The sequence below is a fragment of the Parasteatoda tepidariorum genome, chromosome 5 (genome assembly GCF_982258835.1).
Source record: "Parasteatoda tepidariorum strain Cologne lab strain chromosome 5, Ptep-v5.0, whole genome shotgun sequence".
In the NCBI taxonomy this organism is placed as follows: Eukaryota; Metazoa; Arthropoda; class Arachnida; order Araneae; family Theridiidae; genus Parasteatoda; species Parasteatoda tepidariorum.
Window position 1 is genome coordinate 48,434,566 of NC_141759.1, and position 20,622 is coordinate 48,455,187.

Consider the following 20,622-nt stretch of genomic DNA (forward strand, 5'->3'; position numbering starts at 1 on the left):
CCCAGACTTTCAGTCTGGAGGAGTTCTCCTCAAAGCCGCACTATACTAATTTAAGTTGTCAACCTTTCCTTTTGCTTCTGCGGGAATTGGGACATTACAGAATTATAGTTAATTCTGGATGGTATTAAAAAAAATTTTAATTCTTTTTTTATTATTTATTTGCTTTAGTTAATTCAGGGTAGTATTAAACGGGATTCTTTTTATTCTCTTATGTATTATTTTTTTATTGTTTTTTTTTTTCAGTTTTTATTCTTTTACTTTCTTTTTTATTCAGTTTTTTTTTATCCTTTTTTCTTTTGTCGGGCAAAAGAACCTGTCTGGAAAATGAGCAGTCGACAAACGTACCAATCGGGAAAATAAGCTATCGTCAAACGTGCCAATCGGGAAAATAAGCTATCGGCAAACGCACCAATCGGAAAAATAAGCTATCGGCAAACGTACCAATCGGGAAAATAAGCTGTTGGCAAACGTGCTAATCGGAAAAATGAGTTGTCGGGCAATATAACTGTCGGGCAACCGATAGTGGGGAACATGTACCTTACCTACTAACAGTACTAACGCTAATTTTATTTTCAGGAATTGTACAGCAAAAGCTACGAAGCAGTGGGTGTTCTATTTGCTGCTATGCCAAATTTCTCCGATTTCTATACTGAAGATTCTGTCAATAATCAAGGGTTGGAATGCTTAAGGTTCCTAAACGAAGTTATTTCTGATTATGATGCGGTAAGAATTTTTTTTGTATCAACTTCATTCTGTTAGTTACATGAAGAACAGAGTCCGTAACGTTTTAATAAAGCGCTTAAAGGTGTTCAATTTTTAATTACGCTTTTTAAAAGCCCTTAAAGGTGCTTTTTTTATTCGGGGTTTGTAAAAAATGCTTAATTTTCTATCTTTCAAAAGGAGATTTTTTTCTTCGCCATCTCGATTGTCATCATAAATTACAAAAAAAACGCATGATTTTCACAATTTTCTCTGCAATATTTATCAGAAACTAGTTATTTTATCATGATTATGTAAATGTTTTTGAATTTTATTGGTTTTATGTTTGTAAATTAAGAACTTTGAAAGACAGAAAAAAAAATTTTTATTGCTGCACAGATCGTAATTATAATTTTTTGGGGGGGAAGTGATTAAAAATATTTTTTGAGTGTTTAAAAAGTACTTAAAAGGTGCTTATTTTTTGTTTGAAAATCTGACTACGCTCCCTGAAGAGCATATTGAAAACCAATAACAAGACACAAATTGTACAAAGCATACGTAACATCGACAGCTCGTTTAATCGACAGATAATTTCATCGACTCATCGACATTCATACATCCTTACATTCATAACCTTTCAAATTTATTTTCAAGAGGCCATAAAGCTTTTTATTATTTAATTTTAGCCATTTTTCCATAAACTAAAAACGTTGACTTTGCAATATATTTTATTAAGTCGTAGAAATTACTGATTGAATGTATCCATGAAACAGACCAATTTTAGGTTTGTGATTGAAGATGGTGATTTTCTTTTGTCTAAAATTGGAGAAATAAAGATGTCGATGCCTGAAATATTTTGCCCTGATATGTTATTTCCCATTAAATTATGACTTTTAAATTTGGCTTCTCTGACATACACCATATTACTAGTGAATAAATAAAAAAATATTATCTATAAAAAAGATTTGATTTTATTAAGTAGTAGTTAAATATATTTAAATTTTTTGAATTTTAATATTTAAGAAAAAGTTTTGGAAGATATTAAAACATAATTTTTTAAATAAAGTGTGTCTTTTTTTAAAAAAATAAAAGTGGCAAAACACAAGTTTTATTATTTGAATTTATTTTTCATAAGATGATTCTGTCGACCGCAAAATTTTAAATCTGAAGTAGTAGGAAAAAACAAAGGGATAATAACTTGTTTTAAACAAATGCGTACCACCAGTAAGAAATAAAACGAATCTTCCTTATAACTATTAAACAGATGTTCATTCTGTAAAGTGTTAAGACAATATCTCAAAAAAAACTCTTCAATTAAATATAACAGTTAACTGTAAGCGCTGCTGAATATATTTATTTTGCAAGGGTAGCAACACTTTTTCTAAAGAAGCATACATTGCCGGGGGAAAAAATCCCGACACCAAAAAGGAGTTTTACTAGAAAAACTAAATTTGGTAGGCTTGTTTATACAACTAAAAGATGATGTCTATTCGAATTTCGCACTTAAAGCATAAGTTTGGCGCTAGTAGTGCCACTGTGAACATGAAATTAAAGTGGCTTCAAATACGTGTTCTGCAGTTCGTAAGCGTTATTTTTCGTTATATTTTGATATAGTGAGTTGCTGTTTGTCAAGAATGTCTTTCAGAAGACGAAGAAGCCATTACCAACAGCTCATTGACTTTGAACGTTGCCGTGTAATAGGGCTGCGAGAGGGTAGATTTTCTTTAGGCGATATTGCAAAAAAGACTGGGGAGAAATATAGCCACTATATATGACTGTTGGCAACTGTGGTCAAGGGAAGGTATTGCTTCAAGAAGACCGGGTTCAGGGCTGCCACGCGTCACTACTCAGAGGGAAGACGTGTATGGCGTATGGCTGTGGTGCACCGTACTGCGTCTACATCAGAAATTCGAGAATTCTCAATTCTTATAAAATGTCCCTTCTAGTCCTTTCTCAAAGTCTGATACCGCTGAAAGAAATCATCCAGTATATTCTGATCGGACTATATTTCAATTGATAACTTTTTTTTCTGATCTGACTGTATTTCCCTTGATAACTTTTTTTCTGATCTAACTGTATTTCACTTGATAACTTTTATTTCTGAAATGACTATGTTTCACTTGATAACTTTTATTTCTGAAATGACTATATTTCACTTGATAACATTTATTTCTGATCTGACTATATTTCACTTGATAACTTTTTTTCTGATCTAACTGTATTTCACTTGATAACTTTTATTTCTGAAATGACTATATTTCACTTGATAACATTTTTTTATGATCTGACTATATTTCACTTGATAACTTTTTTTATGATCTCACAATATTTCAATTGATAACTTTTATTACTGATCTGACTATATTTGATTTGATGACACTTTTTCTGTTCTAACTGTATTTCACTTGATAAAATTTTTTTCTGATCTGACTATATTTCTCTTGAAAACTTTTTTTTCTGATCTGACTATATTTGATTTGATAACTTTTTTTTTCTCTGATCTGACTGTATTTCCCTTGATAACTTTTTTTTAACGTTTAAAATTTTTACAGCTTTTAGAGCAACCCAGATTCAAAGATATCATTAAAATCAAGACTATCGGCTCTTCATACATGGCAGCAAGTGGTTTAACAGATGATAATTATAATGTAAGTAGGTCTTTCTTTAATTCAATGCCTAAGACCAGAAAATTAAAATTTATCGGCTTCACATAAGTGTCTTAGATTACGCTGGAGAACGATTTTTTTCCCCGGATGTATGAGATTTTTGAACTAAGTTTAGATATTCTCACGTTACTGATATCAAATCTACAATCGGTTTCTCTCTACAAGTTCCAGTTTTTATGCAATTTAATATATTCCTAATCAGGATTTCATAAAATTCACTCGAGTGAATATTAAGTCTCCCCACTTCTCTGCTATGTTGGGAGTAGTAGGATGACGGCGATAATGCATTTCAGCTTATGATGAGATACATTAAGGTGACGTGTTCTTTCTCTTAAGTGGTTTTTTCAAAGGAGCCTATACGTTAGTGAAACCTATACATTCTTTAGTTGCTTGAACGTTAAGACAAAAATAAACTAAATTAAAAATATCATTATGAAGAAACGGGAGCAAAACAGGATTATACATACAGGAAAACGAAAGATTCGGGAACAATGGATCGAAGTTCGACTATAAAGTAAACATCTATTTAATAGGGTAATATACTAACAGAGGTAATAAAGTATTGAGAAATAAGATTAACTATAGTAATACTAAAATAAGTAAAATAAAATCAAAATTAATGTATGTGCATTTACATTATAATAAATGTGTTACCCCTGACAGCACAGCTACCCAGTAATCCCGGTAAGTTACCACTCTAGCCAGATTGCTTGCTGCTCTGGATTTTACACTTTTGGTAGTTGAAACTTTGCAGGGTTGCTCCTTCCCAAGGTCTGCCACAACAAGAGTGTTTAAACTGTGGATGTGCTATAAGTGTTTAAAATGTGTTGCTGTTGTTTTTTATGACACCCTTGACTTTCGCATCAAGAATTACCATATCACTTTCTGTTTGTTTTTTTCTTCTTTTTATTCAAATGTATTAATGCATAACATTTTGTGTTTTACAGCCCAATGCTTCGATAAAAGAAAAATGGGCCCATTTAGCTGCTCTTACAGAATTTGCGCTCACACTGAAAGAAACTCTGACAAACATCAACAAAGAAAGTTTCAATAATTTCTTATTGAGAATGGGTAAGTCTATTTTTATTTGCTCTACTTTCCGGCGCATTCTGGCAAAAATAATTCAATAAATGTTACAAGCCACTAGAAACGCAAAACTAATTGCCTTTAAATGTTTAGCAAAAAGCACAGTCTTTAAACTACATTTCGAGCATACATCACATCTCTCTTTCATATGTTCCCGTCATGGAATATTTCAAGATGAATGGGAAAAGGGCCATTTGGGCCTCAGATGCCCAGTTCTACAATAACGAAAAGTTTTTAAACTACAAAGAGCTAAAGTAAACTGCTTAAAACAATTAAATGATATTGAGGTTGTGGGTTGATCATGCAACTGAAGAATTGTTAGAATGATTGATACATTATCCAGACGTAGTAGGCTAAATTAGATAAAAATGACATTTGTTTGGAAGAATAAAATGCGTTTTATTAAGCATTTGGGTACAAAAGGGAAAAAACACAAATAAAAAAAGGTGTTTCCTAAAAAAGAAAATCGTTTTTAGAAGGAGGTATGGTTTTCCCGAACGTCCAAGAATATTGAACACCTTTCAGGCATCAAGTCAATAGGGTCATTAATGAGGGCTGGGGTGTTTTGTCCCACTCCTCCAGTAGAACTCTCTCCAGTTCTTGGAGAGTTTGTAGGGATGGTAGGCGTCCTGCCATTCGTCTGCATAGAATGTCCCAAACAAGCCCGATTGGGTTCATATCCGGAGAACACGCTGGCCGATCCATTCGTATGATTCCTTCCTCCAAAAGGAAATCATTTACCAAGTTAGCACGATGTTGCCCGCAATTGTCGGTCAATTACATGAAGTCATCTCCAATTGCTGCAGCGTAAAGGACTACAATATATCTCAAGATCCCATCCCTATGTCAGCGACCGGTCAGAGCTCCATTTCGAATGATATGTAGATGCCAGCACAGACCATCACTCCCCCACTGCCAAACCTTGCACGTTCGTGCACGAACGCAGGATTGTTTCAAGTGAGACGTTCCCTCCAGATGAAAATACGCCAATTATCGGGATGCACAGAAGAACGGGAATCGTCAGAGAAAAGAATATTACGTCATTCATTTCTCCTCCAGTTCACATGCTCTGTTGCCCACTCCCAGAGGACGCGACGGTGCTTTGCTGTTAACGCGACACAGACCATTGGTCGGCGAGCATACAAACCTACAGTTTGAAGGCGGTTTCGGACAGTTTGTGTCGAAACTGTGATGCCAGTAGCCGAGCGAAAGTGTTGTTGAAGAAGAGTGGCATTCATATTTCGCTGTCTTCCAGCCGTTAGCGTTAAATAACGGTCTTCATTGGGCGTTGTTGCATGTCTACGCCCTTGCCCTGATCTTCGGTCTGCATTTCCTGTCTCCAAAAAACTGTTCCAGTTCCTGGAAATCACACTTTGTGAAAATGCAATAGCTTCTGCTACTTCGGCTTGTGTTTGGCACCCCTCTAACCAGCCAACAACTCTCCAAGCTTCTGATTCGATTAATTGACTTCTTTGAGGATACAAGACTTGCAATATCCTTTCATTGTTTTTAGCAGTGTATGTCGCTTCACTTAAAATAGAATATCGTTATTTTATACAAGACTTACAATATCCTTTCGTTGTTTTGAGCAGTGTATATCGCTTCACTTAAAAGAGAATATCGTTATTTTATACAAGACTTACAATATCCTTTCATTGTTTTGAGCAGTGTATATCACTTCACTTAAAAGAGAATATCGTTATTTTATACAAGACTTACAATATCCTTTCATTGTTTTGAGCAGTGTATATCGCTTCACTTAAAAGAGAATATCGTTATTTTATACAAGACTTACAATATCCTTTCATTGTTTTGAGCAGTGTATATCGCTTCACTTAAAAGAGAATATCGTTATTTTATACAAGACTTACAATATCCTTTCATTGTTTTGAGCAGTGTATGTCGCTTCACTTAAAAGAGAATATCTCATGATTTTTCAAGTCAATTCTTATATCTTTTACTTTCTTTTGACTTCTTTTAAATAATTCATCATTGAAACAACTTATAAGTAATAGTAACATATGATGAAAAGGTAAAATGTCCTTATGAGGCCTAAATGCCACTATCAATCATATGACTATGATAAACTGTCTAAGGTCGCACTTGTTAATGTGCTGCCTGACTACAAAAGCCTTAAAACATTTCTTTAAATCAAACAACTATTTTAACGCATATTTTTTCGTTTTTGGTTTAAAAAAAATATTTTCTCCTTTTTTCCATTTAAAAACGTGATTTTTAAAATTTTTATACAAGTTTATTATTTTTTTCCTTTTTATCTTGTTTCTATTAATTTGCCTCGCTAATTACCTCACTATGAGGTCAAATTTTCGATTGGCCATGAAATATTAGCAAGTTTCATTGCAACAATTAAAAAATAATTGTAACTTGTATTGTCATCAATATTGACAACTTTTTGTGGTTGGGAATTAATGAGTTTGCATCATTTCACATCAATATTAAATTCATAAATATATTTTAGTTGATGTAAAAATGTTGTAAAAACAAGATCAATAGTAAGAACGAAGTCAAATTACTACCACTGTTTACCATTTTCCAAATAAAGCTTTGCACTGATATGACTCAGCTGGTGGAGAAGTTGTCAAAATTACTTATATTTGAAGAGCTCAGTGGAAGAAGTGACATTTTCAGAGGAGCTGTAATAAAAGTAAAAGGAAAAAAAAGTCCTATTTTATTATAGATTTATTAGAAGGCGGGGATAATTGTCTTATTTTATTTACCACGGCCCAATTAGAAATAAAATCATGCAAGCATACTCAAAACTAATATGGATTATGTTAAGATTAAAGTAAAAACAAACACAATTCTGTTACATTAAACATATTCATATTGATACAACCACTTCACACTGTTTTCTCTGATTCATAAATACCCTGAAAAATGTCACTTACCTGGTTCTTCCACTGAGCTCTTCATTTATCTTAAAAATTTAATTTTAATATTTTCGTTTTAATTTTATTTATCATTGTTTAGTTAGATCATAATTTTTAAAAATCATGCTTCTAATGGTTAAGTACTTATTTAATATAATTTATATATAGGATAGCATTAATAAAATATTTAAATTAATATTAAAGCGTATGAAAATTCCATTATTTTATGAAAATGCTTTGGGCTGACGTTTAAATTAATAAACTTAAAAGCTTCGAATATTTCGCCAGTATCAGTGCTTTATCACTCTCGTTTAATAACTTTCTGAAAGTGATCCTAAAACTCGATTTAGAGCAACTCCAAAGTTAATTGTTTCTCATAAGCATATTAAGTTATTGAAACCTAAAATTTATTACACTCATTGACTGAGTTCATCAAATATGTTTAGTATATTTAAGCTATATTTTATTTAGTATTAATTATATTTAGTATATTTAGTATATTAACTTGTAAATTATATTCTTAGCTCTTTTTCTTTATTTTTTATAGAACATGAACTAATAGGAATAAATAGATTTTTTTTGTCACTATTTCTCTTTAATTTTAAAATAAAATGAAATATTACATTAAAAACAAAATTTATAAAGTATTGTTTGTTAAGAATTTTTTTTTCTCCCAATTCCGCATTATGAATGGTGTTTTTCATTTGTAAACTCCGATGGAAATTGATACATTTATGCATTATTGAAAAATTAAAAATTTTATTGTCGGAAGAAATAAACACTCTAAATATACTATACGAAAAACTAATTCTATAAGATATACTAATACTATAAGAATAATAATACAATTTCTATAAGAATGATAATACTATTATTATATGATTTTCAGTACAGTAATAGTATTATCATTCTTATAATAATAGTATTATGAATGATAATACTATTAGAAAAGACAATTTAATATAATAATACTGTAAGATAAAAAACACTTTATTATCAAAAAGTGATGGCAATGCTCTCTACCATAGTTAGAAATTAAAGACGAAAATTGTCAGGAAATTAGCCCACTGTCAGAAAATTAACCCATTAGGCACCAACGTTTTCATTGTATGATCATGTCAGAGCGTTTGGTCTCAATAGGAAAATTAACCCATTAGGCACCAACGTTTCCATTGTATGATCATGTCAGAGCGTTTGGTCTCAGTAGGAAAATTAACCTATTAGGCACCAATGTTAACATAATGGAAACATGTCAAAGCTTTTGGCCGCTATAAAAATATTAACCTTTGGAGCAAAAATGTTTCCATTATCGGATGCAATGCTTTCACTGTTAAATCATGCCAGAATGTTTTGTCAATAAAGGAAAATTAACTCATAGGTCACCAAAGTTTCCATTGTGGGATCATGTCAGAGCATTTAGTCACTGTTGGAAAATTAATCCATTAGGCAACAATATTCACATTGTGGAATCATGTCAGAGCGTTTGGCCATTATAAAAAAAAATTATCCCATTAAGCAAATATGTTTCGATTGTGGGATACAATGTTACCATTTTAGGATGCAATGTTTCTATTGTGAAATTATCTCTGAGAGTTTGGTCTTTACCATTGGGCACTAAGTTTCCATTGTAGTCAGAGCATTCAGTCACAATCGAAAAATTAAGTCATTTGGTACCTTTGTTACCAGTGTGAGATCGTATCAGAGCATTTAGTCACTAAAATTAACCCATTATGCAACAATGTTCCTATTGAGGGAACATTTGAACACTATCTGGAAATTAACATATTAGACGCTAATATTTCCATTATAAGAGCACATCTGAACATTTGTACTCTGTCGGAAAAATAATCTATTAGAAGCTCCCATTGTGGGAACATTATTTAATATTAGTACATTTTCAGAAAATTAACCCATTTGGTATCAATGTTTCCACTGTGGGATCATGTCAGAACGTTTGAACACTATCAGTAAATTAACCCAATGGCAACAATATTTCCATTGTTCGAATATGTTGGAACATTAGAAACAATCGTAAAATTAACTGATTAGGAACGAATGCTCTCATTTTAGAAAGATACCCTTATTGCATAAAGATTAATTTTTTCAATTATTTTATGTTTAGCTTTTACAAACAATACAGTGGTGTTCATCATATTAATTATTGTTTAAATACTTTAATTTCACGATGGAAAAGTGTAACTGGGATCGTTTGAAGTTTTAGCTAGAATTTAAAAAAAAAATACTTAAAATGCAGGAGCCAGAACACGGTGTGATAATTAACCAATAAGGTAAAAATGTGAATTTGTCTTACACTTTTTACACTGCTTAAGATTCATGCACTTCTGATCACCATCGAGAGAACCTGATTGGTGAGTTTTATTTTTACGATTTTACTAGAGCATATATTTCACCAATCAGGCTCGCATTCTCTCTCGACGCTGATTGGAAATGCGTTATGCAACCCGAATGTACAGTGGGCCAAAAAAAAACTAACCACTCTGAATAACTTTCGATCTAACGATCGGATCTTCACGTTCTAGAACTCCATCTTAATGGCTTGAGAAAGTGACCTCAAATATGCTAATTAATAAGTGCAGACGATATTTTAAGTAACGAAATCAGACACAAAAATTTACTTTTTCTGAATATATATATCTTTTTTTTTCGACGAATTCGGATTTTTGGCACCCAAAATATAAGGTGCAGCCGCAACCTGGGAAATATGGTCCCAATACTTTGTTCAGGAGAGAGCTCCAATGCTTGGACCCTTTAATGTTAATTTTACTTTTCGCTTATTCCGCTATATGTCTGGAACTTTTTAAGCGAATTGAAAAATTTTTACATGCAATTATAAAATTTGTTTATCCAAAGAAAATTCCATGCAAAAAATAACGTTTAATAAATATTTATTATTTTATATAGGAATGATCTAAAAAAATTTTTAATTGTAAGGTGTACAATTTTTACCCTGTTTTAAGGAATGAAATTTAACTTGACAAAATACAAAATTTGAGCGAAATCGGTCAAATAGTTTCTGAGAAATCAAATTTTAAATATACGACTTTTTTTTTTAATTCAATTTCTTAGGAACTATACCTCAAATATTTTTATTTTGCCAAGTAAAATTACATTCTTTAAAATCCCTCCAAACGGCATCAAAATGTTCGCTGATGGCAGTAAAATGGATAGACAGACTGGCAGTGGAGTATTTATTGAAACACCTCGAGAGAACTACACTCTTCATCAACGAAACCCCGATTTGTGCTCCGTCTTTCGAAGCGAACTAATTGCGATCGACAGGGGACTAGAGAAAATCTTGAGTGAAGGGCACCTTGGAAATACTTGGATACTATCTGACAGCCGTAGTTCAATTCAACACCTCAAAAATTGGGCCCTCATTGGAGATAAAACCAGCTTTTCGATCTTACAAAAAGTAAAGCTCATTTCCCAGCAGCATGAGGTCCACTTTCAATGGATCCCGTCCCACGTCGATATCCACGGCAACGAGTTGACTGACACTCTCGCAAAGAAGGGACTATCCAGTCCCCTCCACCTCAGATCTTACATACCTTGAACTTTTCGCAAGGCAAAAGGCCCAGAACAAACAAAAGTGGCTGCTTCCACCTACTCACTACTGGTATGAAGCAAAAAGACCAGGACTCTATCTCTTCCTGGTGACAGGCAAACCAACACTTGCTTATCCTTACTGGCCAGTGGACACCTGAAAAGTCTCACATTTTCTGCTAATCAAAAGATCTTTCCTCTTTGCCCTAAATGCCAACAAAATCAGGCATCACCTGAGCACATCTTGAACTGTTTAGGGCTGGACTGGAACGACATTCATTCCTCTCCCATTCTGGTTTCGGATTTTCTTAATGTCAACGGATTTATTGATCTGGTCTGACCCCGTCTGACCAGATGGGAATTAGCAACAACAACAACATTCTCTGAAATGACGCAAAAAGTTGGTGGTAAAATTTTTTCGACCATCGTTAAATAAAATAATTAAAAAAAATATTTACTGAAAGTTATTTTTTGCATGGAAAGATCTTTGGATAAACGAATTTTATAATTGTGTATAAATTTTTTTTTTTTAATTCACTCAATAAGTTCTCGAGATATAGCGAAATACGCGGGAAGTAAAATTAGCATTAAGAGGTCCAAACTTTGGAACTATTGAGACCCCCTATATTTTGGGGGTCAAAAGTCCTAAACTGTTGAGAGAAAAAGAAAAGACATGTTTAATCGGAAAAAGTACGTTGTCGTGTTTGATTTCGTAACTTAAAATATCGTTAGCACTAATTAAATAGCATATTTAAGGTTACCTCCTCGAACCATTAGGATTGAGTCTTAGAACGTAATGATTCGATTTTCAGATTATAAGTTATTCAGGATTGTCCATTTCTTTTTCTTTTCGCTTTCAGCCCTCTGTACGTCATTAAAAGTGATAATGATGAATATTTTGAGTGAATCGTTATTGTTTTTTGTAGGAATTAATCAAGGACCAATCACAGCTGGTGTAATTGGAGCTAGGAAACCTCACTATGATATGTGGGGAAATACTGTTAACGTCGCCTCAAGAATGGAGTCTACTGGAAAAGCAGGATTTATACAGGTAATAAAACACTTTCCAGGTTTCAAATCGATTTTATTTAATTACTTAAGACCATGCAACTAGATGAATAACAATTTAATTTTTCAGGTTGTGGAAGAAACAGCACGGATCCTGGAAGAATTTGATTACGTTTTTGAACAAAGAGGGATGGTTGCCGTAAAGGGCAAAGGAAATCTCATGACGTATTACCTTTTGGGAAGGAAGTCTGACCTTAATAAGTCCCCAGTCAAACCTGTAGTCCAAAAAACACAATCCTCAAGCTAAAAAATAAAAACTTAAAAAAACCTATTTGCACTGATTAGTAAAAATGAATTGTGCTGGATCCCTGACACGCACAACTTAGAAAAAAAATTTCTCAGACAACAACTGATTCCAGAAGTAGTAGATCAGATAAATAAAAATCACATCTGAAATTTAAAAAAAAGCACAGTATTGAAACTAACTTGACCGAAGAAACAACAAGCACATCATATGTTTACAAATAAGTAGAAAATGCTATTAAGGCCCAAGCGGCACAACGTTGTACACGTGATGTTTGTGTAACTTTAATGTACATATAACCATACGAATTGGACTTAAAAATATGTTGATATTACATTAATCAACTGGGTAGAAACCCAGTGCTTTAAGCCCAGCAACACAGAAGTGTTTCGTATTACTAAGAAAGCCCAAGACAGATGCAATACAGTGAAAGGTTCATATAATCCTTATTCACGAATAATTTAAGAATTGCTCACATTTTTAGCAAGAATCATATCAAAATAGCTCTAAGTTCATGTCCTGACATGCTGACGCTGGTTAAAATGCCCTCCACTATGTCCTTGGAGCGTTTGTTGTGCTTTCAGTGTTTAAAAGACGTCGCATATAAACTATATTATAGAGTTCTCGTCCGCACTGTGCAAATCCTCTTAAAGCAGCCCAAATTAATGTAGTCCGCTTAAAGCATCATTAGAAGGCAAAGATATGGAAATGACATTATAATTGGAGTCGATTCAAATGGAGCCAATGATGGACTCTGACAATAAGTTGAAAGGCTACCGTAAAGAAAAATGTAAAGCCGTTAACCGAGATAAAAAAAAAAACTCAAATGTGCAACTGGAAACAAAACGAGTAGCCAACGCAAAAATGTCACTTTTTCCTTTGGGAATTTTTCTTTCCTCCTTAAAATAAATGCTTTTTGCAGCCAAATGAATTTCACTTAACAAACTAGGCCACGATATAATGCATTACAGTGCATCTTAAAAAAAAAATACTTGTTTGTTGCTTAAGACAACTTTATTAATGGTAACTGAGCGTTTTATAAAATCGTAATCATCGAAAAAGAATGCCAAATTCGCAAAATCATGTTATGAAAATTAATTAACCCTTTGCACTTGAAGTCCTATCAATGGTTAAAAAACTGATACAACCACTAAAAGCTTACAAGACTAAACTCATCATTTACACACATAACATAAAATACCTGGAGACTTCTAAATAAAGTGGTAACTAAACATTAAGATATAAAAAAATTTTACATTTAGAGTGGTAGGTAATTCATGGGTAACATTGGTACCCGAGAGGCAACTATCGAGTGCAAAGTATTAAGAAGTGTAATATAAACTTGGTATCATATACATCAGGGGAAATATAAAATTTTATACCTATTTCATGACGTTTGAATATGCTCTATAGTTGCTTACATCAAGCCGGTATTCTATGTCTGCCAGGTTTCGTAAACATCTATGGACATACAGTTTCGGTTGCAGTTATGATTCGATTTTTTAGGCTGCTGACATCAACATACATGTCAACTTGAGATTTTTTTTCTGGATTATTATTTTAATTTTTTAAGTGGAAGTTAATTTATACTTTACCATTTTAGCTCAGCTCCGGAGCTACGCCCGGTGGCTGGATGGATGGTAGCGTTTCCGTGTCACAGGTTTGGGCTTCGTATCGGGCAAGGTTGACTCAGCCTTTCATTCCTTCAGTGGGTCTATAAAATGAGTACCAAGCATGCTTAGGGACTAAATACTGGGGGTTCTGATTTCAGCTAACCACCCGACCGGAACATCTGCATTTGCACCTCAGAGCCCAAGGTCAAGAAAACTGTGATAGGAACAGTAAGCCTTGGCCTTTCATTGGCTGTCGCTCCGCTAAGTGAGTTTTAGTCAGTTCCGGAGCAGTGTTGACCGTCTGCAACGCTTATTCCAAAAATATTGCAAACCATTAAAAAAGGTAAATCTGTTTAGTTTCTAAAGAGCCACCGTTTTTTAGCAACCACTATTTTTTTTTATTTTGCTTCTAAAGATCCACCGTTTTTAGCAACCACTATTTTTTTTAAAAAAGAATATGGCGTTCGAGTATATCTGTTTACCGGGGAATTTACGATCTACGGTTCCAACAGCTGATCTGCTGCCTGTCTAAAATTTTCGGTTTCCTATTTTTCAAAATTTTCTAGGTTCGATAAGGTTAAGGGTTGACGTCTATGCTTCAAGAATTGTATCCCCAAAAAGAAAAAAGCCGAAAACGTTAGATTGGGGCTTCGTGTAGGCCACAAAATAGGGCCAGTTATAGAAAGCGTCGCATAAACACGGCATTCTTTTTCAATGATTTTGTATTATGGCATTAATTCTTTCCTATTTTTAGAATAATAATTTTTATTGTATGATGATTATTTTAGAACTGCATAACAAATATTTAGTTTTTTAATGGTTTACATTTAAAATAATGCTTTAATGTATGCATAATACTGTATTCAGTGCTAATTATAAGTTCAGTGCCATTAAATTATAATAAAAATCATGTTACTTTAACTTTAATTAATAATTTATTAAATATTATATTAACTATAAGTAATGTAAAAAGGAAGTACGAATTAGATACAAAATATTAGGTAAATCTTTTACACTCATGCACTTAGTCATCTCCCTAAGAGATTATGGCTGAAAATTAATGTTTCGTTATCTCTCTGAACTTAAAAATATTAGCATTTTAATTTTTGAACCCACTGTAAAAATTTTAGAGCAAAATAAATACATTATTCTTTTCAATATAAGTGGTAACTGATTTAATTAATTTGTTATCTATAAGAAGTTCCTCTGAATCCGGAAATTAAAAATAAACTTTTAAAAAATGTTTAAATTTTTAACAGGTTAATTCTCTGACTAAGCAGATTCATTAATAATACACATTTGAAAAGTTGAAAGTTCTATTGAGTTTTAATAAAATATTTAAAGTTTATACTTTAACAAGAGAAACTAAATGCTATGCATTGCTTTTTATTTTTGTGAGCAAGAATTAAAAATAAGTAATGCATTTAAATTCTTTCAATTGGCCAAATCTACAGGGTGTCTAAATTTATACTGATGAATTTTAAAGATTTATATTAAAAAAATTAAAATTCAGGTTTAAATAAAATTTCCTGCAACAAATGTGTCTAGGCATAAATTTATAATCATTTCCTGCTTTTAATACAAAACTTTTCAACATATGGCTATGCAAGTAGTAAATTTTTGGTGGTGGAGAAAAACAACTAAAAATCTCGTAGCAATTTTTTCGAACTCTTTCAATAAAAGTACGATATTTTTGAAATGTTCATCAGACATAATCATATTTCATAATCTGAGAACGAAATTTTCATGCATCAAAACGCAAGGGAAGAAAGCTGTAGAATGTAGTTCCAGCGCCATCTGCCGAAGCATTTTTGAACTAAAATCAAGATTTTTGGAAGTAAACATTTATGACCTGTCACATAAATTCGTTACAAGAATCGTATTTTTCACCTTGACTTTTTTTCTGTTCTAAATTTTTGAAACCGCCTGTGAAAAAAACATGTATGCTCAGAAATAGAAATTTGCTGAAAAAATTGTACTTTTCACATAGACTATTTTCCTGTTATAAATTTTTAAAAACCGTCAGTCTACTTTATGAGATTCTGGATAAATTCCTAACACTCATTTAAAATGTTATCGCAATAGCATTTGTACTCTTGGCGAGTCAATTTGCCGCCAAAAGAAAGACTTTCTAAGTTTACTTTTCGACTAGTTGTTACCACATATACTTAGAACTTTCTTACTCTCCAAAAACACCTAAAGATTGTTAGTACCTTCATGCTTAGACATTTGCGTAATTTAAAGACTTGACAAACTAAATATATAATGCGTAATTAAATAAGAACTTTCCACCAGAAGCCACAGTTTTTTTTTCAAAAACCTTACTTTAAACCTTTTTTCACAGAGTTTTCCAGTAGTGATAACATCAGGTTTATCATAAAAGGAATTTTGTTTTTCGTTATCAACAGAGTCTGAGAATTAACTTGTTAATTATATTTCGTCCATAATTCTGAACATTTCTCTATTGATGCAAAAATATGCCCAGTTACCTAAGCAACCCTTATTTTAAAAATTAAATATTTTCACCATTATTGGGGCCAAAAAATAAAAATATATCTAGGCTGTTTAGGAAACTAGCATCTGCTAACCTGACCGAGCTTGAATTTTACAGTTTCAACTTTTTATCTACAATCATTATAAAGTTTGCCTTTAAAATTTTTAAATTTAGAAGCAAGAGAGCAGTTGAAAAATTTATATACTACGAATTACTATCAAAACAGTGCAGCTTACTTTAAACATTTTTGTTTCAATTCTTTTTCAAAATATCGCTTTTAAATGCAATATTGTACTTACATTCAGTGTTGCTAGCTGCGCCCAAAAACGTAAAGAGTGGTAGCAAGACTACATAATTTTTTTCTTATCTAGTGAAATAACATATTAGTAACTACTAAAACCTACTGAATGGTTCAGAATATATAATTAGCTTTAAGTATGATCGTCTGCGGCTTTAAAAATAAACTATTGGTCATAATTCAAATTTTCACAATCATAATAAAATAGTTGCCACTCTTTATATTTACTGGTGCAGCTTGCATCCCTGTTAAATTTATCCATGTCTATTACAATTTGTTAGAAGCAATAAATATAATTTTCTTATGATCAAACATTACCCAGATAGCAAACCTAGTGTGAAACAATAATGTGTTATGACTTTATGAGCGAAATGATCAGCTATGATATTTGAATGCAATACGAATGTTGCTGAAAGAACCTGTCAAAGACTAAAATGCCCAACAAAATAAATTATGTTTAAAACAAGAAAAGGGCAAAATAAACTTGACTGGAAACTAGATTTTTTAAAAATGTGCAACTGTATGAGCTGTGAACTGAACTAAGAAATTGCAAAAGGAAAATTGCTACAACACTGCTACAGATAAGTAGCAAAACATTTGCAAGTCTCGTAAAACGTTCATCAAATTTGTAAAAACGTTACAAGCTGATGCTTCTGCAATAAGTTAACTCAAGAAAATTTGTCTGTTACACAGCCATTTGCAAATGCAAGGAAAAGTATGTGTGTTTAATAAAAGTAACAGGCATTGTATAAGGCTAACACGCTATCTGGGTAGTTAGCTTGCTTGATTTTTATTAATTACATTGTTTTCAAATCGAATTGATACCGAAAGTAAACAAACCAGCAATCATACTCTCTTACACCAAGTATAAATATCAAAACTCTCATCACTAAGTTATTCGAAAACTAACGATTAGAATTAATAGAAGAATCATATAAAATTTGAAACAAATGAAGAATTTTTTCAATGTTCCTCATACAAATAAATGTGTATTCGATTAGTTTGTTTGTATTGTTGATACCCATATGATATTTTCTCAAAATTAACAACGTCAACAGTCAAACTTTTTATATTAGTTATATTAATTAGCGTAGCGAACAAAACAACGTTTCCATAGTGTTGGAAAAAGTTGTTGAAGCTCTAACACTAAAACTTTTCAAACAAGGGATAAAAAGTTAAATGAACTCTACTTGGTTTAATTAATTTAGTGTTTCGCAAATACCGCATATATGTATATTAGAATTTTTATCATCAATAAAAACAACAAAAGAGACAAAACACATTAGAGATCACAATATGTTTTTAGCAAAGAAAAAAAAAACATTAAAATTTGGAGAACCATTCTCAAGGAAAGAAGAATTAAAAAAATCAAAATCTGTTTAATTGCAGATGAAATGCTCAGATAATTCTAATACTAGCATTTCCCCATCTCTTATTTTCAAACGGCAATCAAACAGGTTTGATATTTTAAATCTCGCCTTCCTTGTTAGTGATTCTTCAGATTTTGATAGCGTTTTTGTGTTTACCTTACTTAAATACTTACTTACTACCCTCAGTGTTCATAATGCTTCATTTCATGTAGTCTAGGATTCATCACTATTTAAATACAACAATGATTACGGAAGAATCTGGATGCGCTTTACGTAATCCTTATAGCTTTTTTGTTTGGTTTCGGTATCAATCCTATATGAACGAAATATAGCAATATATGAGTTGTAACTATGCACAATATGCATCACATATTTACACTGTGATCCTTTCTATTCTTTCTCGAAGCTACACATAAAAACAAACCCTAGTTTTAATTAGAGACCGTCTCATGGGTTGGCTTACTGAAACATGTGCCTGACAATCCACTAGTATAAATAATAAAAAATTTTCACAAAGTATAAAGAACTGTTGCGAGCCAGTGAAAAACTGTGAAAGTTTATCAAAAAGTATTTTGATACAAATGTCTAGTCAATAAGAAAAGGAAAACAAGTTGAGAGAATGGATTAGGGTTATAAAAAAATTTGATTTGGTTGTTTGTGAAAGAAAATTTAAAGCTTTTTGTTCGATATTGCTTATATGCTTTGAAGATTAATGAGTGAAGGCTTGATGAATGTGATTTTCTTTTTACTTTGGTGTGAAAATTAACAAATTGTATATTATAAAAGAAACAATAAAATGTCAATTTTTAACCATGTCTATTCTTGTTTCTTTACATCGAAGTTTATTGTTGCATTATATACCAATGTTTTAAAAATTAGATAGAAAAGTGTTGTTCTGCTTAGTAATCAAGCAGGGTGCCAAATTTTTCAACAAAAAATAAGCACCTTTTAAGCACTCAAAAATATTTTTAAGCACTTTAAAAAAATATTATAATTAGGATATGCGAACTAATAATTTTTTTTCCTTCATATTGTTGAAAGTTCTTCATATATTAACAAAATGCAAAATAGTTTTCTAGGTTACATGTTCATGATAAAATAACTAGTTTCTGACAAATAATTCTTTACGTGATTATATTAGCCACCATAAAAACAATTTATGCACAATTTTAAATACATTCAATATTGAGTGAATCATTATATTTTTTAAATTTGTAATTCCTTAACACATTTATGTAAAAAATTTTATTCAAAATTATAAATAATTTAACTATTATTTAAAAAGTTTATCTCTCTTGCAAAATGTAGCAGAGTTGCTCATGAGAATGCATGAATCCTTCCCACCGAATCCAGCTCAGTATTCGAACCCGCAAGTATTTCATAAAATGATCGGCGCTTTCATCATTAAGTCGAAAATAAGCACTTTTTAAAAACGCTACGCACCCTGTCCAGTATCACCAAGTTTTTAAGCTAGTTACAAAATTGCTGAACAGATGGCGTTGCTAACCTATCAATACTACGAAACGATTTCACAATATCACCATTCACAGCAACAGCATGGGGGTCAGTCAGAGGCGTAGGCAGAATTTTTCCAAGGGGGGTGTTCATAATTTTCTGAAACTACTAAAAGAAATTCGAGTCTGTAATAAAGCACTATTATTTCCCTAATTTAGACAGCTAGACAATTTTGACTTTTTATTTAGACAACATTGTTTAGTTAAATTTTGATTTGATATTTTAAGTTTAAGAACATAATGTAATATCTTCTGAAAAAAGTCCAGTGTCATATGGGTGAAAAGTAACACTTTGAGGGCCACTTTCACATTCATCAGATTTTGTTATACTAGAAACGTTTTCTTCAACGGAAGTATCACATTTCTGTACAACTGAAAAACTTACATTGGTACTAGATGCTGTCACCTCACTAATTTCAGGTCGAGATTTTTTCTCAAAATAATTAAAAATTGTTAAATTCTTGCGTTTTGACATCCTAAAGATCCAAGAACAGCATATATATATATATATATATATATATATATATATATTGGCACAGAAATATCCGCTATGATACCATCTCAAAGTTTCGAGCTGGAATGAATAACTTCAACGAGCAAAGTATCTCCAATGGTATTGTTACTGATTTCTTCACTAGTCGAAATAGTGGCGACGACGGGTTCGGCGATTGAATGAACTTTTTGTTAAGACAAAACAAAACAGATTTAGCGACAAGCTCCGAAAGACAAGCGGCTAACTTCACTGTACCCCGTTCCCCCTTTTATATAATTTTTCACCACATCTCCAAAATACTCGAGTTGTCTCAAAGACGACAGAACGTCTAGGATTCCAGAATCATCGCGTCAAGATCTCGCGAATGACAGCCAGTCTCGAAAACTATACTGGCAGGACAGAAAAGAACCAGTCCGTAACAGTATCACGTGAATTTGGTTTCAAAAGTACAACCCTATTATAGTAAATGTTTTTTCAGTATTCTGAGAAATACAGTGAGAAAAAAAAAGTAGGAATAAGGCTAATAAAAATATATAGTCTTAAAAAATAATAGTTAGCATAATTTCTACTAAAATTTTTATTTTCGCCATTTTGTCTGAGCTTAAGGGGGGGTGTTTAAACC

General features: G+C 32.1%; 1 protein-coding gene across 9 annotated transcripts in view; it reads left to right on the forward strand.

Moving 5' to 3' along the window:
- Nucleotides 1–13,468, forward strand: part of Ac3 (Adenylate cyclase 3) — a 275,553-nt gene extending 262,085 nt beyond the window's left edge. For all 9 annotated transcript variants that reach the window (XM_043047153.3, XM_043047156.3, XM_043047157.3 and 6 more), the window contains 5 exons: nt 577–723; nt 3,252–3,347; nt 4,313–4,436; nt 11,833–11,957; nt 12,045–13,468. In XM_043047153.3, coding sequence (XP_042903087.1) covers nt 577–723; nt 3,252–3,347; nt 4,313–4,436; nt 11,833–11,957; nt 12,045–12,221 — 669 coding nt within the window. In that variant the 3' untranslated portion in view covers nt 12,222–13,468. The remainder of the gene's footprint in view (nt 1–576; nt 724–3,251; nt 3,348–4,312; nt 4,437–11,832; nt 11,958–12,044) is intronic.
- The last annotated feature ends 7,154 nt before the right edge of the window (nt 13,469–20,622 follow it).